At 37.4% G+C, this 25149-nt stretch overlaps 1 protein-coding gene across 1 annotated transcript in view; it reads right to left on the bottom strand.

The window, feature by feature from the left end:
• Positions 1-25149, bottom strand: part of ptprfa (protein tyrosine phosphatase receptor type Fa) — a 248912-nt gene that overhangs the window by 39943 nt on the left and 183820 nt on the right. Inside the window, exons 16-20 of the mRNA XM_059340745.1 lie at positions 24043-24299; positions 21632-21713; positions 18451-18663; positions 6291-6454; positions 1187-1296 (exon numbers count right to left, since the gene is read on the bottom strand). Coding sequence (XP_059196728.1) covers positions 1187-1296; positions 6291-6454; positions 18451-18663; positions 21632-21713; positions 24043-24299 — 826 coding nt within the window. The remainder of the gene's footprint in view (positions 1-1186; positions 1297-6290; positions 6455-18450; positions 18664-21631; positions 21714-24042; positions 24300-25149) is intronic.

The raw sequence follows: 25149 nt of genomic DNA, 5'->3' as shown, positions 1-25149 counted from the left end.
GCAAATGTCCTTGTTTTCAATGGTGTGGTATCTTTGGTTTCCATGGACACACAGCGAACCAAGGCAGAAAACTTCATCTAATTGGATGGCAGCAAATACACTCTCACCGGCCACTTTATGAGTTAGCAAGGTGTCCTAATAAAGTGTTGGTGTGGTCCTCTGCTGCTGTAGACCATCTGCTTCAAAGTTGGACGTGTTCTGTGTTCAGAGATGCTCTTCTGCAGACCTTGGTTGCAACCAGTGGTTATTTGAGTTACTGTTGAACCAGTCTGGCCATTCTCCTCTGACCTCTGACCTCTGGCATCAACAAGACACCAAGGCTCTCTGGATATTTTTTCTTGTTGGGACCATTCTCTGTAAACCCTAGAGATGGTTGTGCGTGATCAGCAGTTTGTGAAATACTCGGACCAACAACAATGCCACGTTCAAAGTCACTTAAATCATCTTTCCTCTAAATTAATTCTTTAAACTTCAAATGAGAAATGACCACTATTTCATTGTAGGTGTATTTTTCAGGGCCTAAGGTTGCACAATGTTGCATGTGAAGTTGTTTGGCTGAGCATTTCTGCACAAAACTGTACATTGCACCTGCCCCAAACGGACACTGCTCTAGATTTTTAAATGAGCATTGACTATATATGTCCTTTCTCTTAGAGTGAAAGCAAAGCGGAAAGAGCCACTGGTGTTTTTTTTACCATAGATCCTTTACACCCAGCTTACTTATCACAAGGGACAACTCTAAGTACTACAATTCCCATGAGCCTTGGCTGCCAGACAGAGGTGCATCTTCTGTTTGCCATTAGAAGTGCACAGAAAATAATGGTAAGCTCTGCTACTGGATGTTCTTTGCTGAAATGTACCTTGGGAGTCGTGGTTAATTTCCACCCTGAAATTTTTATGTACGCCAGCTTGTACTTTGACTTCAAGTACAGACACAACTCTCAACTGAGAGAGTTTCATGTCGATCCAAGTAATAATAACAACCAGAACCAGAAAAAGCTTCTCTCACTTCAGAACCCTATGGGAGCATGTTTCAACCTGGTTCTCTTTGCAGTTTAAGTACAATTACTATTTGAAAATGCACAGTACTGTATGTGCATGTAAGATTCACAATGGATAAAGCTTATAGGTGCTTGGGACAATTGTTTGTGTGTGTGTGTGTGTGTGTGTGTGTGTGTGTCCATGCCTTGTGTTTGATAGTTGAGTCTCCTCATCTCCACAGGGTCTGAGGAGTGGGCCAGCAGAGAGTCCTTGACCCCCGCCATCTGCTCATCCTTGGCGGGAGATGTTCGTTTCCTGGGGAAATGAAGAAGTGGTTCAATGAGAGAAGGTAACAATGTGACTAGATTACAGCATTTTTACACTGTAGTATTGCTACTGTTACTCAAATAAATGATCTGAATACAGTGGCCTGCATCTTCCACTCCCACCTCCCACAGTCTGCACCATCTCAGCGGCATAAAACAGCGAAACTCAGTGGGGGCAGCGATTGCTGACTTAAAAAATGTGACTCTGCATCCTCCACCTGAGCTTGGGCTGATTTTTTTTTTGTTATTGTTATTGCAGGCTTGGGCAGGGGTTTTCAAGATATGTAAATATTAACATCATATAATGTGATATTACCAAATTATAATGTTTATAATGAACTGTTTAAATCTGAACAAATGTTCTCTTTGTAGTACCGCTAAGACAGAACTTGTTGATGCACTACATATAATCGACAGTTAAAATTACTGACATCTGAAGCTTAGGCAGACAGTCAAAAAGACTTTCAAAAGTTTATACACTTTGTGCAACGCTGCATATGACAAAGTTGTTAATATTCGTACCTTTCACATTTAGCGACATAATACATAAATGTATTACCTTATTTGTGTAAAAACGTGTCACTTTGTCCCAGTAACTGCAGATAAAGTCAGCATATGGACTAATATGGAGACATCACATATGATAATAATAACGTATTTTTCTTCTAGTGTTAATTATCACTGCTCCACCTGGTTTAACCATTGCAAGTGGTTTCCACATATGGCGCTTAGATAAGACCGGTCACATTTATATTTATTTGTATCCATCCATCCATCCATCCATCCATCCATCCATCCATCCATCCATCCATCCATCCATCCATCCATCCATCCATCCAATTACCCCTCCAATCATCCATCCATCTATCCATCCATCCAATCATCCATCCATCATCCATCCATCCATCCATCCATCCATCCATCCATCCATCCATCCAATTACCCATCCAATCGTCCATCCATCTATCCATCCATCCAATCATCCATCCATCCATCCATCCATCCATCATCCATCCATCCATCCATCCATCCAATCATCCATCCATCCATCTATCCATCCATCCAATCATCCATCCATCCATCCATCCATCCATCCATCCATCCATTTTCAGCCGCTTATTTAGGGCCACAACTTGCAGCCACAACTTCCAGTTCTTCTTGGGGACCCTGAGGCATTCCCAGGCCAGATGAGACACATAGTAATCTCGTGTTCTGGTTTGACCCCGGGGCCTCTTCCCAGTGTTTGAAGCTTAATTAAAAAAATTAAAAAAAACCTGAAATTGCTGCACGAGTAATGCTTCTTTCTACATCTGCTCTTCGCTGTGCTCTATTCATGTGTTCTGTGTCTGTCTCCATCTTGAGGGGGCAGCTACTGTAGTTGGAACATGGAGGTGCAAGTTACAGCAAGCCTTTTCCTCAGTCAACCAAGCTGTGTCAAATTCTGTCATCCTGTGCTTCTCGTGTCATCCAGAGGCAAAGTTTTTATTACATCATTAAGTGTATTATTATTTTTTTGTTCTAACCGCTTATATCAAAAATATTCACATCATAGACACTACCAATAACTATTCCTGTAACACATTGCACACAAAATTGCATTGACCAAAAGCAATCAGCCATGTACTTGTTTTTTTCCTTAGTCTTGTTGTTATAATATTTCCTGCTTCATTGTATTTATATTAGTTCATACTATTAGAGTCACTCACTTTATAGAAGTTACAACAAAATGAATTAGGGGTCACAGGCCTACACCCAGTATGGACATTGTAAATTCATTTTGTTTCAAGACATATTTAGATTAACTGAACTGTATGAAAGTCTAATTATAATATATAAGTTATCACAAAAATTTGCAATTTAATAAGAGAGAGGGACCAATTAAACATTTTCCCCATTTATGTACACTGTAAAAAATGTTCGTAGAAATTAGAGAAAAACACTGTCAAATTGCATCAGAAATAGGGGCAAAAAAATTAAAAATTGAATATCACGGTAGTACATGCATTTATTTACCGTAAATCAAGGAATAGTACAAAACTTTTAAACTGTAGAAAACACAGTTTATTTTTTTATGTTAAATTAAAGGAGAAATACCATAATGTCACAAGGACACAAATACCCTTAAAAATAAAGGGACTGTTCAGTCTTAATTACAGTTTTTGCTGATATTTATATTTGATTTTACAATAGAAAACCCACTCACTGTATTTTTTATGGTGAAGTTCTGGCAACCACAGCAGCTGGTATTTTACCATAAATTAAACAGATTTTTATTTTATTTTACAGTGTACCAGACTCTTAAGAGTTTTGTTCAAGTTTTACAAGAGTAATATGACAGTGACTGCACCTGTTTATGGCAATACAAGTATTTTTATCAGTATCTATCAGATAATGTAGTTGAAGCATCAATTTCTTTATTAAAAAAAAGTAAAATTGACTGATTCTGCAAGTATCACTGATAAAGAAAGTCATGTTTTTAATTGCCTCTTGGTGACATTAAGGTTGGATTTCTAATGTCTAGCATTTGTTTTGCAGGATTTGTGAACAGAACACTCAGATCTGAAGAGTAGAAAATACAAAGAAGAACTCATGCACTCTGACACACAGACAGAACAGAACAGACCGAGGCACTTACCTTTCTTGTTTGCTGCGTCCACAGAAATCAGGCAGACAGTGAGAAGGGAGCAGAGAAGAGAGAGAAAGGATTTATTTACAAGTTGTCAGTAGCAGGAATGCCGCAAAGTGTCACAATGGAAAGGAAGTGCATGTGACAGTGCACGCTACAGCACTTTAATACCATTTCTCTGTGTTTCTGTGGACATCTTAGCAGAGGGATAGCAACCCTAGTGATGCAGTCATGTCCATTTGAACAGCTACAAAACACATCTTTGTTTCTCGATCCCTCTGAGGAAATCATTATTTAATGCATATGCCCATTACAGGTGTTGTACTCGGTCTGAAGTCTATAATATTCAGTGTTTCCTCTAGGATTTTTTTCAGCAGCGGGAGTACATTTTTGTTATTTGTCCCCTGGATGTCCCCCACGTGTAAATATCGATCAGCAATTTAGAAAGTATAAAAAATGACAGTGTCGCAAAACAAGCTTTAGAGGCAGTGTTTCCCACAGGATTTTTTGAGACTATGATGGGATGACCCGAAGAAAGTCTGGGGGTCCGGGGGCATGGGGAAATTTTTTGCCCTAAAAGCCTAAATTTGGTGCATCTTGCACATTCTTATGCCATTATTCCATCTTAATTGTTGCATATTTTAATGAATTATTGTAAAGGAGAATAAGGGCTCTTCTGTTTTATGTAAGGCATCATACTTTGACAGTCTTCTCACGTCCATGTGCTCTTATTTTGAAAGCTACATGTGTTTGCTTTTATTTTAAAGGGCGGCTTTAAAACATTCTTGCCATAATGCTTAGTAAATACAAGAACCATGAAAACAAGTGGAGGCTGACTGATAGCAGTGTGCTGCTTTGTTCTCATGAAACATTTTGAAAAAAGTCACAAAAGTCTTGTATTATCCTGCAATAACACTTGGTTGGGTTGAAATGTCCATTCCAATTATTTCAATGAGTGCCCTATAAAGGGTTAAATGTAACAAGAATAACTTAATATATGGTATGGTATATATAATGGTATATATAATATACCAATCATTTGATGAGAACAAACTGTACTTTAAAACTACAGCTTGAGATTCTCAGAGTTTACAATGTACACCTGAATGCACCATTAGTCGACGAAGTGCCCACACCAGAGGGGGATTTTTCAGGTCTGTTTTTTCCTTCTATTTTTTTCCTTCCTTCTCCTATATATTATTATAATATATTATACATTATACTATATAATATTATTGAACTAATTCAGACACATCAGAACAGAATGAGCAAAAGGCAGAATGTAAGAAAGACAAAGGAAATGTTGCCATATGAGTAAAGCAGTGGCCATATGGAAGCCCCCTTCAGCCCAGTCAGCAGCTCCAGATGTGTGATCCACACACAGGAAGCGTGAGCCAACTGTTAGCCTGGAAGAGCCGTGCTTCAGGGCAACTCACAGCGCCTTCCTCCCATATGCCACGAAGGGCCTTTGCCTCCAGGCCGGCTCAGCGAAGATGAATGTCTGTCTCTACTCTGGAAAATACTCCACTCGGACAATTTTTTTTGGTGCCTGAATCTTGTAAAATGTTTTAGTCATCTGCAGTGCTGAAGAAAACGCTCTAGGTCTCTCTCTGGACTGTGCCAAAGTGATTACTCAGCTAGAAGATATGAGGAGAAACACAATGAGCATGCACTGCCTTCAAGGTACACTGAAACCATCCCATAGTCTTTTTATGGCAGAGGACACAAAATGAGCATTGTGTGCAAACACCATTGTTAAATGCTTTTTATCTTACAATAAGTGAGAGTGCAAATGATTTTACAACTGACAGTTTGTTTGGAAATTTCGATTTTTACTTAAAATAATTGTCCTTTACTGCCTTATCTTTGATTGACCCTCAATTGTAGTGTCTTTTAATAATAATATTTAATGGAATTAAAAAAAAAAAAAGATTAATAATAAAAAATAAAAATAAAAATAAAAAAAAAATGGAAATTAAAAAAAATAGAAAATAATAATAATAACAATATTCAATAATAATAACAATACTAAAATAATAATGATAATATTAAATGGAAATTTAAAAAAAATATATGAATATTTAACCAGAAACATGCAATGGAGGTTTTCAGTTTTTTTCCCCTATGATCTTAGCTGATTCGTTCCGCAATATAGTTTCACTTTATTCACGGACTATTCAAAAATATTAAAGGAAAGGCTGCCTTTTTCACGTGTCCTCTCTCTTCAATTGATTTATTTTGTACCTTTTGTCCTTCATTTTTAACAATATTTCCTGAGTAAATTGTCCCCCCAACCACTAATAACAGGAGAAACCAACTTGTTGTTAAAAGCTGTCTGCTTTGGTCCTCAGACTCACCTCTTGAAGAGTAGAATAGCGATGACTATGACGATGATGAGAATGACTGCCAGCACTGGACCCATCACCCACAGCATCTCTGGGTCCTCCGTCTGTCGGGTCATCCCACTGTGGAGCTTCACCATGATGGGCTCAGAGAACGGGGTGGCTGCAAATGTCCTCTGCTGCAAATGACCAATAGATGTTCCAGAGTCAGTTCACGGCCACTGAGTTATACAGAATATTTCACAGTAGATTAACACAGTTGGTGGTGTTTCACAACACAGTGAGCTTCCTTCCTCATAAAACTTTTGGAAAAACATGAGCACTGACAAACAAAACAGTGACCCACTAATACACTAATAAAGACAAATACAACTGCTCCATAAAAACTCCATAGGGCTCCTTTTTATGTTTTGAAGGCAAATCAAGATGAGGCTTGCCACACTGAGGTGCAAAAAGTCAAGGCCTACAAACTGGGCTTTATTTGGCTTAAAATATTAATCACAACCATGACACAACAAAAACTCACCTTCGAAAACAAAAATTATGTAAAAATGTGAAAGATGAATGGACAGATTATGAAGTAAATGCATCTGCAATGCCACAAAAAAGGCCAAGAAGTAGTAATCAAACAATTTATATTAATGGGATTATGGATTTGGACAGTTAAGTTACTTTCAATTATCTATTTTTGGTGTTTAACCCTTGTGTACTATACACCTATCCTCCTCAGGGGTCAACAAGGACCCCATGACACAAGACTGTTTTTAGGACATGTAGAAAAAAAAAATATTACCAACTTTTAATTTCACCTTTTAAGGCAGGCAACTGATGACCAAAAAACGTATATATCATTTTCATATTTGTTTTCATTATTATTGGTCAATTTTAGTCAAATATACAAAATTAGGCCTCATTTCAAGAGAAAAAAAGTAATAAAACCTGAATATTTTTTTCAATAGAAATAATAATTTCTTGATGGGAATGCACAGAGTAGGCTATGTCAACTTTTAGTGAAACTTATGTCTTGAAAACATTGTTCATTTTTGGATGTCAGCATATATATATATATATATATATATATATATATATATATATATATATATATATATACATACATACATACATGCTAGAGCTGTGCTCTAAAAGTTCTAAAAGTTAAAGTTACTGAAAGTATTACCATATTACTGTTGTAGCCACAGTCTACTTCACCTTACGACATTGGGCAATAAAGTTGAAAACAATTAAGAACCAATCAAAAAAGCCATAATATTGCATGATTGACATATCCCCTCAATACAACGAACACAGCAGGTGTAGTTTATTATTTTGCCACCATCTGTTGCTGCATGAATATCCAGTAAGAAAATATTTCACCTTCATCAAGTTGAAGGACTCAACAAAAGAATGGTGAAAACTGAACCTGAGACTTTTCACTTTTAGTCCCCAGTAGTATGGCTTAAACTCCAAAACTGCTGGATCCTGCATTCCACTTAATGCGACCAATAGATCATCATTAAAATATCACTGCATCATTAACCTTCAAAGAAAACAATTTCTCCCGTGTGAAATGTTTCCATCCTGATTAATGAGTTGCGGTTCACATTTTTAAGAGGTGAGATATTGGTATTTTAATGAACATTAAATGCGGGTTACATGGATCAATTTGCAAGGCGTAATTCACTTTAAGTAACTGTGTTGCTTGTCACTTTATGTTCTGTGAGACAAGTGCAGCTACAACTGTGTTAGTGAATTAGCCAATAAATATTCCAGTAAGCCTGACGGGGCTCTGACTCGACAAGGCTGCAGCAGCTCCGGCTCTGGCTGCAGACACTCCGGGTGAACCCTGTAAACACAGCTGAACAATGCTTTGTTTCCTTATCGATTCATTAAGTTTCTGCTGCCTGGGAACTCCAGTGTGGACTGCTTCACCCTCCTCAAACTGGAAGCTCACCAGTTATTCACACACTAGCTTAACATATTATAATATAATCATCATCATCAGACTTTATTTGTATAGCACTTTTCATACAAGAGAGATGCAACACAAAGCGCTTTACATAAAAAAAGGGAGAAAATAATAGTAATAAAACGATAACAAAACATAGAAACAAACATCATCCGCCCATCCCCAACCCTCCACCCCACCCACCTTCATCCCACCCATCCTATTAAAATCAAAGCACAAACTGAGGAAGCTCCATCTCAACATGGAGCAGTGAGGAAACACTGGAGGCAAGTTAGAAATAAATTAGATAAAGAATAAAGTAAGATAAAATAAAATAAGATGAAAATATATATAATAATAATAAAAAATAAAAAAATGAAATAATGGTCAATAATGGCAATGGAAAGTAAATATATATATATATATATATATATATATATATATATATATATATATATATATATATATAAATAGTAGCAAATAAATAAATAAATAAAAGAGAAGATGTAATAACACTAAGTTGCATGAGCACAAAAATCTCTAAAAATGGTTCAGGTAAAAGCCAAGTTAAAAAGATAAGTCTGTTGCTGAGTGATAAGAGTGTTGGTGAGCACAGCAACACTCCTGTGGTTATTGATCCGGTATATTACCAGTTTAACACATATTCTGCTGCCTTACCACAACTACATGTTGTAGTGGGTCTGGACTGTTGCTGAACCTGCTAGACACCCACTACTATTATCTCATCAGTATTAATCAAATTTCACATCCTATTCCTTCTTTTATTACTGCTTCTACTCCCGTCACAACCTCTGTTTGATTCTATTTACCAGACTCACAACTACCATAATTAGTCGCAGACATCATTATAGGGTTAGTGCTATTATTGTTGTCATTGTTCATCCTGTTCTTCTCTGTCTCTCTCCCCCACTTAACCTTATTCTTTCCGTTCTGCAGATCTTTTGTTGCTTTCTGTTCCATATGCCCGTACTGAATTGGGTAAATCGGCTTCTGTCCCCTCTGCACCTTTTGCATGCAATAATTTACAGAATGAATGGAAACGAACAGAGTTAATGTCATTGAGCACTTTTAAATCTCGTCTATCTTCCAACTCTGTTACAAATGGTCGAGAGAAGAAAAACACTAAAATGTTAACAGCTAAAAGGTGTGAAGCTTGATAATAACGTGTTCAGCTCTTTCAGCCTGCTTTTGTCTGTAGTTTCTAGAGCGGCCAAAACTTTTTTGAATAACAATTTCCATGGCTTTAAGACAGCACATAAGCATATTCTAAAGGATATTTAGCAAATTTCAGAGGTTTAGCTTGGCGTTGATTAATCGCAGTGCACTCCCGATAGTAAAATGCTGCTACATCTGCATGCTAGAGAGTGGAGGTTGCTTGTGCAAAGAAGAAAAGTAGCAGTAATAGCAGAGGGACGATGAAAAATGTATTATTGTCTCCCCCCAGAAACAGCATTTGACTCATAAAATAAGCAGAAACAATGTGTGACTCTAATGTGTTTTGACAGGTATGTTATTTCCCAGAACTCAGAAGATTTCCATCTCAGTCAGAGTCTATCCTCTATCAGCAACAAACTGGATGCTATCCAATAGGCTCAGTGTATTTCCCACAATCCCCCAGTCCTCTGCACTAACATCCTTCTCTCTTCCGCTTCTTCTTTTTGTTTCATATTTTCATTGATGTGTATACAATAACAACAGAGGGACAAACCTATATCAGGGTACATTGGTGTCGGCATTAAACATGTTTGTATACACCCTTTAGATTTAGATTTATATATTTTTTAAGAACAAACAACTGTCACATAAATTGAAACCAAACATAGTCTGTATAAAATTATTAAACTGACCACATAAACATAACAGATGAAATACATAAATAATTGTAAAAGACGGAGGGGAAGGTGAGGAAAGAAAAAAAAGAAAAAAGTCCATAAACGGTTGCCATTTATTGGAGAATTTGCTCAAGTTTCCCCTTCTTGAATATATAATTTTTAGGGCTGGGACTTTAACACGTTAATTAGGATTAATTAATTACACAAAAATTAACGCGTTAAATAAATTGACGCATTTTATTCGCACTTATTTTTGCACCGTGGAACGTTTCTCACTGGATGAGTTTCAGGCGGACCGATTATACTGGAGCACCAACTAGCGTTCATGAGTTCAGACAACAACAAACCACAGTGAACATGAAGGAAGAAGCTGATGAGACGCTTTGGTTGGCCCCGTGGATGATGGGACATTTTGTTACAAAAAAACAACAGATAGAAGCATCGATAAGAGCATGGTTGTGTTGCTATGCAACAAGGAATTCACATATCAACGCAGCACATCAAGCCTCAAGTATCACCTCAATGCAAAACATATAGCAGCTAGCATGGACGCTTGTGTGTTAGCTAGCGTTGACTGGTCTGTTGGACTTGAACAAAAATAAACAATATTTTTGTTGCTTAAGCTTATGTATTCAGTCATTATTTAATGGTATACATGTGAATCCATGTGAAAAAAAATACTTCTCACTGTTCTCAGGTCAAATATTTATATGCGATTAAAATGCGATTAATTTCGATTGATTAATTACAAAGCCTCTAATTAATTAGATACATTTTTTTAATCGAGTCCCGGCCCTAATAATTTTCTCTCATTTCAAAAACGACATAGCCTATTTAATCCATTGTGTGCAGGAAGGAACTGATGTGGATTTGCAATTCAGAAGGAGGTGGCATTTAGCAATTACTGAGGTAAAAGCTTTCACTTCTGATTCTTTAGTAGAATATAGGGTATAGTCTCTTTCTTCCTCTTCTTAAAGTTCAGCCTCCCTCCTACATCCTTAGCTCGTTCCAGCATGCAAGCCATTCTCTCCAATGACGTTTCCCGCCTTCTCAAGTACGTCTGTGCATTTCCCTCCGGCGCCCTCCATCCCCTCCTTATTCTTACCAAACTTATCCCCCATTAAACTCCCTCTCTTTTCTCTCTATACCTCTTACTGTTCTCCTCACCTCTCTGTCACCCCCACAGGGCTCTGCAAGCTGATGTTCACTGCTCACTATCCCTCCCTCCCTCCTCCCTCGGCCTTAAGTGATCACATTGTTTATATGGCCTTTTTCCTTTATCCGATTTTTCACATCCTAGCTTGTTTACCAGCAGTGGGGGCCACAGAAAGCCGCAGTGCCCTTTTGCTTTAGTCTGAACTCCCTCCTTTCGTTCTACCCTGCCAGCAGCTTTGCAGTAGCAATAAGCTTTCTTCCCCATTTTCAATGAATGTGATTAGGTTTCTATTTTTGTACAGGCTTGAATCACATTCAGCTCAGTGTCATTTACTGAATCTGGGCTTTCTGCTGCTCCGTTCTTAACACAATGGAACAATCATCCAAGTCTACGGCTACAGACGACAAGCATAACAAAACTTATCAAAGCTATCCGGCCATTAACAGCCCTCTCTTCTCTCTCCTATAGTGCTACTGGTACAGGTAAGGTTTGTGTTTGACTAAACAGACAAGTTAAGTACATCGAACCCTGATAGTCGAGTTGAAACACAGGACAGGTTTGTGTGTTTGTCCAATCCAAAAACACTACACCCAATATGTGATCATCAGTGCAACCTTTGTTTTTAGTAAGTGATTTTTCTAATTTAATTTAGTTTTAGGTAGAGGTGGGAATCAGCAGAGGCCCCACGGTAGGGTTTTATCCCGATACTTGAGTCATGGTATGATATTATTGCGATTTTAAGCATTTTGCGATATGGTGAGTATTGTGATACAATATATTGCGATTTAACTGTTTAACTGCATTTTGTGTCCACAAAATCAAATTCAATCAAGAATTGTTTTGTCAAATAAGAGAAAATTCTCAGTCTATTCTTCTCACTTCAGTCTTTTTATTTCTCCACAATGAGAGTCAAACCCACAGACTGACCAACAAAGTATTCAGTCAAACTGAACTGAACTGATATCAAACATGTATGGACGACAACAACTGCAGCATTTTGTCAAACTTTCAGAAACTTTAAGCTTCACTGCTCTGAATTTTTTGGAATGAAACATTAAAAAAAGTCAAACTTTGCAGCGTTATTTTGACAACTTCCAGACATGATATCCTGACACATCTGAAGTATTTCCAGTATATTCCTAAAAGTCAGCCTGCTACGGCTTCTGAATTACAGTGAAAATACAGCCGGCCGACCGGCTGTTAGAACGCTAAATATGGACACTTGGCGGCCATGAATCGATATAATATTGCCATGCAAAATATCACGATACTATACTGTATCATTTTTTTCCCCACCTCTATTTCTAGGCCAGTTTGTTCAGTCTATCTAGATCAGGGATGGGCAACTTAAATGCTGGAGGGGGCCACAATTTTTCATGGACACTACCACAGGGCCACATATAGGACCGTGCACTTAACCAGATATGATGAAACTGCAATTTTAAATATGTTTACAGTGCAGTAACTTAACATATTCCATGCTCAAATGCATGTATAACAGTATAAATAGGAATACAAAAGGTTTGAAGCAAATAAAAAATAACCACTTACTGAGATTTCCTTTTTTTTTCAGTGCAAGAACAGCAGACCAACATTAATTGCAAGAAGTCATTTTGGGCATTTTTACACTGCACTTTAAGATTTCATGCTCAAATGCATGTAGTTGTACTGAGGGCCACTTCAAGTGAGGGTGCGGGCCGTATGCGGCTCCCAGGCCTCCAGTTGCCCATCCCTGATCTAGAAGTACATAACCACCACTGCAATCTTATTCTTATTCCCAGCTGGACAAGGCTGGGGACAGATTGAGGATCATGTCTTTTGATTTCTAAATTACTTTTACCAGCCTCAGCTTCAGCCTCTCCACTTGTTTCCTGGATAACAGATTACCTTAGCGGCAGAAATGACCAAGCAGCGGTCTGGTGGACGACTGTTTTGGGTGGTACAGAATAAATATGCAGCTGAACAAGACAAAGAAGCTGGAATTCCCCTGGACTAAGTCTCCTCTGACCTCTGTGTCCATCCAGAGGGAGAATGTCAGGTGGTTCACTTCTATAAATACTTTGAAAGTGCACCTGGATAACAGGCTGGAGCTGGCTGAGAGGCTCTGAGGCTTCAATATGTTCTACTTGTCCCACTGCTCCTGGGGCCAGAGTGTGAGATGGTAATGAGCTCGACAAGCTATCTATCTGTCCAACCTTCCAACAATCCCCAAGGTGTCTGCACAGAAATACTAATTGAGGTCCTGTGGTTTTAGAAACAATTTTTTAGAAACAGTCCTTTCATTGGTGTAGCCAGGTTGCACTGGTTGTCCTAATTATACACAAAGCTCAGATATCTCTAGAACTATATAAGTGATAGGCAGAGCATTCTTGGCAGCAGTAGCCTAAATTTGGCATGAAATGATAACTGATCTGCTGTCCTCTCTGACTCTTTCTTGTATAGTTCTAACTGTACACTCTATTAAACTGCTCCAATCATTTCTTGAAAGAGGCATTACGGTTAAGTTTACATTTTAAATTTTGGTTTCTGGGTACGAAAACACACACATATAGAGAGGGGGGTAGTATTTCCAGAAAAAAAGTGGCAAATGTAAGAGAAAAAAGTAGCAGATTTATGGGATTAAAAGTGGCAAATCTACCATTAATCTCATAAATCTGCAAACTTTTTCTCGTAAATTTGCCACTTTTAATCTCATAAATCTGCAATTTTTTACTTGTAGATTTGCCACTTTTAATCTCAGAAATCGATCACTTTTTTCTTGTAGATTTTCCACTTTTAAACTCATTAATCTGCAACGTTTTTCTTGTAGATTTGTCACTTTTAATCTCATAAATCTGATTTTTTTCTCATAGATTTGCCACTTTTAATCTCATAAATATGCAATTTTTTTCTCAGAGATTTGCCACATTTAATCTTATAAATGTACAAGTTTTTTCTCGTAGATTTGCCACTTTTAATCTCATAACTCTGCAACTTTTTTTGTAGATTTGCCACTTTTAATCTCATAAATGTACACCTTTTTCCTCGAAATATTATGCCTCTACCCCTGGTCTGTATTATTATTATGTTTTTCATACTTGGCCCTAATACGCCGTCGTACACACATGTCCAATCACCAAGAAAAAAATCAGATCTTAACACATTTAAATGAAGATGACATGAGGGTAAGTGACTGATTGACTAATTGAAATTAGAGAGGCAGTCTGAAGATGCAGTGATCTGGAAGAAAAATTTGTACGAGTGCAAAAGCATGGATCGAGGCTTCATCGTCTGAGAGCTATACCTGCAGAAGCATGCATGACTCAAGGACATGATTTCGCATCATTGCGTCGTGCCTGGCGTGTGTGCCCCGCCGCCTGAGGAGCTGCTCTTTTCTTCCACAGATTGGAAACAACAGGGAGGAAAAACAAAGCTACTCCATTACAAACTATGCAGCAATGGAAGGCCTTGACAAAATGTATGGGACACACATTGCAGTTGTAAGTACTAGAATGTGACCCACAGGGTAGAAGTTATATGAGAACTATTCATCTGAAGATTTTTAAAAGGCCAGACAAAACAGCAATAGATCGGCATATTAGAAAACCATCCACGTTGCCTTAGCCATCCCCTCGTCCTCTGGTGTAGTTTTATGATTTATTGAAGGGCGAGAAGTGTCAAGCGCAGCCTTGGTCCAAGTGAACTTTTCCTGACACTGCACTGCTGCATACAAGGCGGACTGTAACCTACAGCTTAATCCAGTCTAATACAGATATTTTACTGCTATAAGAATGCAGAAAGGGTACATGTCATAAAACAATTGGTGCTACGTTGGTCAGACACCTTTGGGAATATATTAGTATTATTACCAGAGCTTGGTTCTGCAGAGGTACCATTGATCAAGGGCGGCAAAGCATTACAGCGAGGAGAAAATAACAAGAACACCTTGATAAATAATGCAATCCAGTGCAACAACAGTACATACCGTGGCTTTAACACAGAGCTGAACCACATTATTGCAAGCTCTGCTATCAATAAGTACGATTTTCACAAAGGTTGAATTGCTATTGCATTATTTAAAGCAAGTGTTCCTGTGTTTGTGTCTACTGCCTGTATCTTATCAACAGGTTGTTGTAAAAAAAAAAAAGTGTAAATGCTGTGCAAAATAGGCAATATTTGAACTTGATACTTATCCCTGGCAGTGGTGAAAAGTCACTAAGTACATTTTCTCAAGTACTGTACTTAAGTGCAATATTGAGGTACTTGTACTTTACTTGAGTATTTCCATTTAATGTAACTTTATACTTCTACTTCACTACATTTTGAGGCAAATGTTGTACTTTTTACTCCATTACATTTAGCTAAGAGCTTTAGTTACATTTCAGTTTGAGATTTAATATAAAAGACATCATACATTTAAAGTGATTAGACATTTTTTAATTAAACCTCATAATAGGAATATATAGTAGTTAGAATGAGCCCTACCTGGAGAAAATGAAAACGCTGTTTACATAAATGCATAAATAATAAGAACAATCCAATAATATATTTATATAAAACAATCTGAGTAGATCCATTCTGCATAACGAGTACTTCTACTTTTGATACTTTAAGTACATTTCGATGCTGATACTTTTGTACATTTACTTCAGTAAGTTTTGAATGCAGGACTTTTATTTGTATTAGAGTCATTTCAGTGTAGTATTAGTACTTTTACTTAAGTAAAGGATCTGAATACTTCTTCCACCACTGATCCCTTGCTAATTTATAATCAGAATGTCTGCAAAATTGTCTTTTGTTTGGCATTTGAAGAAGGTCATGATGGCAGATTTATTTCTTGAATGATTTATGAAATGTTGGTCAGCTGTCTACAGTTTGAGCAGCTCTGATTTCCCATGTGGCTGCTGTCAAATGTCTGTAAACTGGAATGAGATCATTTTAATATTATCAGAGTTGTATTTTATAAGTTATGGTTGACTGCATTCTCAACTGTGTTACAAATACAAATAAGAAATAAAACCAAACATCAGACTGTCTGCATCATTCCCAGATGTTTTATTACTCCTATCTACTGCTTACTTTTTATTTAAAAGGAGAACTGTAGAAAATAATGTTCTCTCTTTCTCAGAACTTTATTTAAGTTTACAAATAAATAACTGTTTGGGGTTCCGTGTATACATTGAGTATAAATTGAGGTCGACTGAGCTGTCAAGTGTAGTGATGTGCCAATAAAGCCTCATGAAGCATTTTCTTTATTTACTGAGCCCACGCTCTATGTTCAACAATTAATTAAGCACAATTAATTACTATTGCTTGAGCCTTTTTCTTTAGACCAAGAGCGCCATCTAGTGGGCTCAGAAAATAAAGAAAATGCTTCATGAGGCTTCATTGGCACATCACTAGTCTAGTGTGAGCATTGACATCATATGTCATAGATGCTTTCAACCTTCATCAGTAGTCATTAGAGGTGTGAATCCCTAGAGGCCCAACGATACGATTTTACTTGAGTCACAATACGATATTATTGTGATTTTAAGCATTTTGCGATATGGTGAGTCCTGCGATACAATATACTGCAATTTAACTGTTTAACTGCATTTTGTGTCTATAAAATTAAATTCTCAGTTCTGTTGGGAGGCAGCCATATATGTAAAGAGGAGACCTGTGGGAAGCCAGAGAGCCTATTTTCATTGAGTAAGCATGACGTCAGAGGTCACATGACCGCTTTGAAAATCACCATGAAACATCATGAAAGATGAAAAAAAGCCTAACTTTGCAGCATCATTTTGACGACTTCCTGACACAATATCAATGTCTATAGCTTCACTATCTCCAGTATATTCCTTAAAGTGAGCCCGCTACGGCCTCCGGAAAAAATAAAAACGTTGGAACACTAAATATGGATATTTGGCAGCCATTAATCCATATAATATTGTCACGCAACATATTGCGATACTATTCTGTATCGATTTTTTCCACCACCTCTAGCAGTCAGGTGATACATTCTGGTAAAGACTTCCCCCTCTGCTAAGAGTAGAATAACAATGCATTGGCTCACATAATAACAGGAATATATAATATGAAAAATCATATTGGAATGAATAGCAGATATTAACAGGGTTTACCTTCATGAAGAGCAAAATATTTAAAGTAGATTAATATAAATGTATAGCTATATTTGTATTGTACATATGGTTGCTTTAGAAACAGTGAATATGATGTCATCACACTGAAATAAATTCTACACTTTAAAAATGGCACCTTTTCTTTGTTGAAAAGTTCTTATCAGTGGTGTGGTTGCCAAGAAAACATACCGTAATGTCTTATACATCCTATTTTCAATGGTGAAGTTCCGCACAACTTTTTTTTTAGGGTATTTGTGTTGTGTTTCTCTCTATACTGTTAACAGGTTTGAATTATAAGTATTATTTCTAAAGGAAATTACCGTAATGAGGTTTATATTAAAGCTGTTACTTTTTTTAGGCAAATTACCGCAAACAGGTTTACAATTATTATTTTTTCATAGTAATTTACTGTAATCAAATAACAGTTCTGACCTATGAAATTTAGAGTTGCCAAGAAAATACATTGTCACCATTTTTTGAAGGTGAATTTCTGGGAATTACATTTTACCATAAAAACATACCATATATATATATATATATATATATATATATATTACAGTGAGCATGCCTGCATGAAAGTATGACAATGTCAGCTACACAATGGAGTGAATCAATATGTTTTGCACGATGTTACAGTCTGGCCCTTAAGCCTCAGTTTCCCAGTGTTCTCTTGTCTTTTCTGTTAAAACCTTTCTTTGTGCCTCCTGTATCTGCGTCCTGCTCTTGGGTGAATGATGTAACACATAATCATATAGAATGATGAACCATTTAGACCTTTCTAAACAGATAATTTACCAGAACTGGCAGAACTATCCAAACTTAAACAAATTTAAGTTGGACATGTGAGTTTATTTCCTACCTCTTCTCCTTTTTGCTACACCCACCTACTCCTACTCCTACACCTACTTTAACTCAGATTTTTTCCTTCAGTTTGCATAGCAACTAGTCTTGTAATTGGCCAATAATGTACCAACGTCTGCACAATGTCCTGTGAGTACTGTCCATGCCCATACACCATCAGTGGAGAAGGGTTGCTGTTGTTTCGGCACAGCTCCCTGAGCGTAATTAACCACTAAAGCTTCAAAATCTTATAAAAGTGCTGTATATGCTCACTCACAGACTCTTGGTTCGTCAAGTCCGCCAGAACAAAGCAGCGATACTGCTGCTGGCCGGGGAGGGGTTTGTTGTAGTAGCCGTTGTACTTCTTCTCATCGCCCAGTGTGAAGATCTCAGGCAGAGTGAGCAGCTTGGCGGCGATGTAGGGCTGCAGGAAGTCCTGGCTCTGTCTCTTCTTTCTCTGCAGGCTGCTGTCAGCACCGGTCTCCAGAAGCTGCCAGAGGGACGACACAACAGGTAACTTTGGAACGAGCATAGCATAAGAAAACACAACATAACATCACAAAACTTTGGCTGTATTCACAAAATATTTTATCTCCCCACTAGGAGGACTCGTAAGTAGCAGTAAAAGTTCCTAGCTCAGAGTTTCCTCTTTCAACCAGTTCACAAAGCTGCAGAGACCAAACTATACGAAGGAATTTGGAGAACTCTTAAGCTAAAAGAATGGGACTTTATGATTAGACAGGACTGAATTTGTAAAGTTTTAAAGAGTCACAGCTTCATGTTTATATTCTTTGCAAGTGAGTGAGACATCTTTCTCCACCACCAGCTTCCTGCTTTACTTTGCATCATCTAAGACGATGTTTAGACTGCAGGCTAAAGTGGCCCAAATGTTTGCTCATATGTGACTCAGGTCTGCTTTTTATTGGTGTGAAGAGCACAAATCACATGAAATTTGATTTATTCAGCCACTTAGAAGGTTAATTCTGGTGTCAAAATATACATTTTCTGGGTCAAGGAATCCTTTAAAGCTATTGGGAATATTACTAGATGATTATTTGATCAAATAGATATGTTCATTTTGGCCATGTATTTACGTTATTTCCAACTCTGTATATCCGATATACAGTCATGGAAAAAATTATGAGACCACCCTTGCTTTCTTCTATTTCTTGTTATTTTAATCCCCTGTAAAGTTACATTTGCACAAATAAATAAATTATTTCCATCATTCAGTATTCCAGTTCAGTTTTCCTCAATTAGTTTGTTTTTGAACATCATACATCCTCATTTTATGTTTTCCTTCATTATTTTTTTAATAAAATCCCTTTTTGTGTCACTACTCTTCTAATGCACAACATGGGTGAAAAATGACCCATATCCATTTTTTTTTTAGCAAAGTGGCTTGCTCAGCTAACTACTTAGCTAACTTCTTGGCTAAGTATTTAGCTAAGTAGCTTGCAAAGCTAACTACTTAGCTAACTTCTTGGCTAAGTAGTTAGCTTAGCAAGCAACTTAGCCAAGTAGTTAGCTATGTAATAATACAAAAACATTTTTTCTTCATAAAGTATAAGAGGCAAAATGGAAGTAATGATCTGTTGTCATCAAAAACAAGATGTTTAAAGAATACTTGGAATAGTCAATCACAAAATAAGTTGATATCAAAAGATAGAGCACAGAAAAACACAGCAATCATTAAATAACATGGGAAACTAATGCGGGAAATGAATGTGACCAATGTTGTGCATTAGAAGGGGTGACAATATGTTGTGCATCAAAGGGTTAAGGAGAAAGAATGAATGACAGACTATGCTCCTAAACCTTACAGTGGTGTAGTTCCAACTACACAACCAAACCTAACCTTCCAGTTTTTTGTGCTGTTCTCAGTAAGACTACCAATGATCACTCTTCTTTTACACAATCCAGTGCAGTTGCTTATTAGAGTGTGTAAATGACTCTCAAGCAGCATGTTCACCTCAAGGTTAAAAAGCACTTGGAAGTGAATCACCAAAACTATGGCTAATGGATTTTCACAGACAATGGTAAATAACCGTATTCACAATTACAGGAAAGGTGAAAGAACCCTTTTTAGAGCTTCCAACTGAAAACTTGATGATTTTGGTTAAAACATTCCTTGGTGGTTGTTTTGTATTTTGTAGCAGGGATGACTCAGCACTTAATCCCCCACCCCTGCACATTAGTAATGCATTGCTTACATGGTAAACTGCAGTAGGCCTATGTCATGAGTGCTGTTTTTTTTTACAAGTGCTTTATACCGTAAAACAGGTAGGTTAAGGTGCCAAAAGCACTTTCCTAAGGTGAGCAACACAGAACAGGGTTACTGAAATAAAAGAGCTTTTTAAAGATTTGCATATCTAGAGACAAAATTGCAAAACACAAACAGAACATGGATCATGCTGTTGCTCGCACAATGTATGGTTTTGCAGCCTTGTTAGAATTCTAGGGAGGCATAAGCTGACTCTGACAAACACATACACACATACAGTCATGGAAAAAAAAATATTAGAACACCAATGTTGTCTTCAATTTCTTGTTAATTTTAATCCCTGGTACAACTAATGGTACATTTGTTTGGACGGATATAATGATAACAACAAAAATAGCTCATAAGAGTTTAATTTAAGAGCTGATATCTAGACATTTTCGTTGGGTTTCTTGATAATAACGAAAATCATTATCAAGAAAACCATTGATATATAATTTACGTATTTTTTTTTCATTAATATTGGTCAATTTTAGTCAAATATATAAAATTCGGCCTCATTTCAAGAGAAAAAAAAAAGTAATAAAACCTGAATATTTTATTTCAATAGTTATAGTGAAATAATAATTTCTTGATGGGAATGCACAGAGTAGGTTATGTCAACTTTTAGTGAAACTTATGTTTTGAGAACATTGTTAATTTTTAGATGACAGCAAAAAAACTAAAACAATAATAATGAATGTGTTGGTCATGAGTTGCAAGTGAGTAGCAATTCTATGAAATTTAACCTATATAACCCGTATGTTGGAAATAATTTGGGGTCAAAGGTTAAACCAAGACGACTACATGCCTAACTCTCACCGCAAGAATGATATCAAATAATCATCTAGGGATATTGTCAATAGCTTTAAGTGATTCCTTGACCCAGAAAATGTATTTTTTCACACCAAGATCGACCTTTTAATTGGCTTGGAAGATAGAAAGTTTCTCATAGACTTTATATGGGTGCCATATCTGTTTCGGAATCTTAATGAAGTGGCTCCTACCAAAAATTGAAACCTATGGTGATAGAGAACGTGGAAAAAATGTGGTGCTTTTGTCCCCTTTTTTTCGCTAAGCCGCCTGTCTATGACAAAAAAAAACATGCAATGGTTTGCATTTCTGGGAGCAGCTTTTAGGAAAAATGGGAGGTGAGTTAAGAGACTGTGTGTTCAGGGTTTGTGCCGTGTCTACTCACCTCATGTACGTCCATGTCTTCAGGGTTTTCCCATCTTCTCAGAGAAACAGGGGTGACAGGGACAACCACGATGTAGTACCACCTGTATAAAACACAACTGCATTACACACCCATAAGCCCTGTATACATACATACAAAACATAGCTTCAAAGTGAATTACATGCTGTTTCATTACAGTCATCCACCATTCATGTTTCTATCATCTTAGGTGGAGTGTTTTGTACAACTTTTTTTGAATATTCTATATTATATTTGTAAACTTTGGGTATTTATGTAGAGATTGCATTTGTTTTTTTCTCTCTCTATTAGCCCAATTTCTTTATTTCTTTTTAATGTTCTTCTGGGCAATTTCTGAAATGAAACAAACACTTGAAACCCAATTAAGACCAAGTAATTTGCAGTACCCGTCTTCTTGATCCAGCAGGGTTAAAATAAAAAAAGTAACCTTTTACTAAATTGCAGCCTTTGTATTTGTATTCTCTTTGCTGTACAGTTGTGGTTTTAAAGCTCAACTCCTAAATAAATAGCTTTTTTAGTGTCAGGAGAAGGCTCATGAGTGGTGCTGGGGTTGTTGTTAGCATTGCCGTGTAGTTATAATCATGGTGGTGATGTGTTGTGGGACTGAATGTTTTGTTTGTTTTGAAACTACTTTGACCCAAAGGAACTCTGCTGCAGTCAATAATTGGCTGGTTATGAACTGGCTAGAAAAGGATAGCAAGTAAATACACCAGACAAGCTTGTATCTGAGCTATTGATTTACCAAAAAACAACTTTTTCAGTGTGCAACTTTGTGTGTCTCAACGCCACTGAGCCCCACTGAGCTGCTGTGTGATGAGGCTGCTAATGCACTTATTGTATGCTGGCTGGAATACACGCACACACATTATGGCAGCACACTAGAGGTGTAAATCCCCAGAGGCCCCATGATACGATTTTATCCAGATACTTGATTCATGATACAATATTATTCCAATTTTGAGCATTTTGGGATATGATGTGTGTTGCAAAATTCAATCAAGAATTGTTTTGTCAAATAAGTGAAAATTCTCTGTTCTGAATTGGGAGGCAGCCATGTATGTAAAGAGGAGACTTGTGGGAACCCAGAGAGCCTATTTTCATTGAGATAGCATGACGTAAGAGGTCACATGACCGCTTTGAAAATCACCATGAAACATCAAAAAATAGACTAAATTTGCAGCCTTATTTTGACAACTTCCCGGCACGATATTCCCAGACATACTTGGTGCCTATAGATTCCTAGTTTCATATGATCTTATATCATTTATTCATATATATTCCTAAAAGTGAGCCCGCTACGGCCTCCGGAACGACAAAAACGTTGGGCTGTCTGAATGCTAAATATTGTTACTTGGTGGTCATGAATCAATATAATATTGCCACACAAATTATCGCGATACTATGCTGTATTGATTTTTACCCCCACCGCTAATATATGCAGATAGAGGAGTTTCAGAGTCAAACATCTCCATACTTGAATTCAGTGGTACCTAGATTGCGTCAACATTGCAAGAATAAGACTTCGGTAGTGATTAACACTCAAGCATTCAAATTATTATATTTGCTTTCATGCAAAGCCTTCATTGTCAGTGTTAACCAACAGTTATCATCCCATAAGTATGGCCAAGGAGGGTCCTACTCTACCTTTTAGCAGGTCCAGTAGGTTGTTATCAGCTTACTTAACGGACTGCTACATTATCGTTTATTGTTGGTGGCGCCCTCTAGTTGTAATCACAAATAACATTACATTTTATGCATTTACTTTAAAACTATCTTTTACGCCAAACCAGGAACTTTTTTGCCGTGTACTTAGAGGAGTCGTTTTGGAGCTTAAGCTAAATGTAACTGCTACCCTAATTTGTACCTAAACCTAACAAAACTTAAAGTGAAATGTAACGAAACAGCTTCCAGCCATTGAATTAGCTGATGACAACCTATTGGACCTCCTTGAAGGTGAAGCAGGCCATTGAATGGGCTGATAACAACCTATTGGACCTACTAGAAGGTGAATCAGACCATTGAATGGGCTGAAAACAACCTGTTGGACTTACTAGAAGGTGAATCAGACCATTGAATGGGCTGAAAACAACCTGTTGGACTTACTAGAAGGTGAATCAGACCATTGAATTAGCTGATGACAACCTACTGGACCTACTAGAAGGTGAAGCAGGACATTTAGTGGGGTGATAACAACCTATTGGACATACTAGAAGATGAAATATGCCATTAAATGGGCTGATAACAACATACTAAAAGTGCAGATAAACACCTATTCAAAAGTGTGATAATGTCCAGTGGCAGAAAGAAGACATTACAGATCCACTTCTGAAATCATGAATCAGCCCCTTTTTTGTGTGTGTGTGGATATTTTCAGTCAAACAAACAGCACAGACCTGATCGGAGCTTCAGCAGGCACCCTGGGCAGACTGATGGTCACTTTACCACCCTCCTCCACATCATCTTGGTGTTGAGCCGGTTTCATCTTCAGCAAGTCTGGAGCTGTTCGAATGGAAACCTGCTGCTGAAGGCCGCCAGCGCTGTTCCCCCGGCTCATGAGCACAAAGGAGTAATCCGTATCCGGCTGCAGCTGTGTGATCAGCTTTCTCTTCAGGTTGCCTTGAACCTCCACACTCTGCTGGTTGTACAGGATCTAAAGCCAGGATGAATGTTTCTTTAGGAACACTGATACAGTTTTGACTCATAAGCTTTACTAAAGGGGTCATCTACACATTACCTTGACAAAAACACAATTCTGGAGAAACTACTAGCCTGCTACAAAACAACTTTGTCAGTGTGCAACTTGTTGTTTCTCAACACCACTGAGCCCCACTGAGCTGCTGTGTGATGAGGCTGCTAATGCACTTATTGTATGCTGGCTGGAATAGCATGGCACACACATTGTGGCAGCACACTAGAGGTGTGAATCTAATGATTTTAAGCATTTTGCGATATGGTGAGTACTGCGATACAATAAATTGTGATTTAACTGTTTAACTGCATTTTGTGTCCACAAAAATAAATTCAATCAAGAATTGTTTTGTCAAATAAGAGAAAGAGTCTAATCATCTCACTTCAGTCTTTTTATTTCTCCACAATGAGAGTCAAACCCACAGACTGACCAACAAAGTATTCAGTCAAACTGAATTGACATCAAAAATGTAAGCAAACTTTAAGCATCACTGCTCTCAATTTTTTTAATGAAACATTTAAAAAAAAGCCTAACTTTGCAGCATTATAATATCAGTATCTCCAATATATTCCTAAACGTGAGTCCGCTACGGCCTCCAGAAAAACAAAAACGGCAAAAATACTGACGGCCCGCCATCGTTAGGAATATTTTAAAGGTTTATCATCAGCATAAGGTGACACACATTTGTTGATGTCCCCCATCTCTTCCTTGCACTCTTAATTTCTCCCTTTGACTAACATAATAGGAATAGTTCAACATTTGGAAAAGTATGCTTATTTCCTTTCTCTGTGTGAATTAGATGATAAAATTG

Source organism: Centropristis striata, chromosome 9 (genome assembly GCF_030273125.1).
Source record: "Centropristis striata isolate RG_2023a ecotype Rhode Island chromosome 9, C.striata_1.0, whole genome shotgun sequence".
NCBI classification, from domain to species: Eukaryota; Metazoa; Chordata; class Actinopteri; order Perciformes; family Serranidae; genus Centropristis; species Centropristis striata.
Note: the sequence above shows the minus strand (reverse complement) of the source record. Positions and strands in the feature narration are given on the sequence as shown.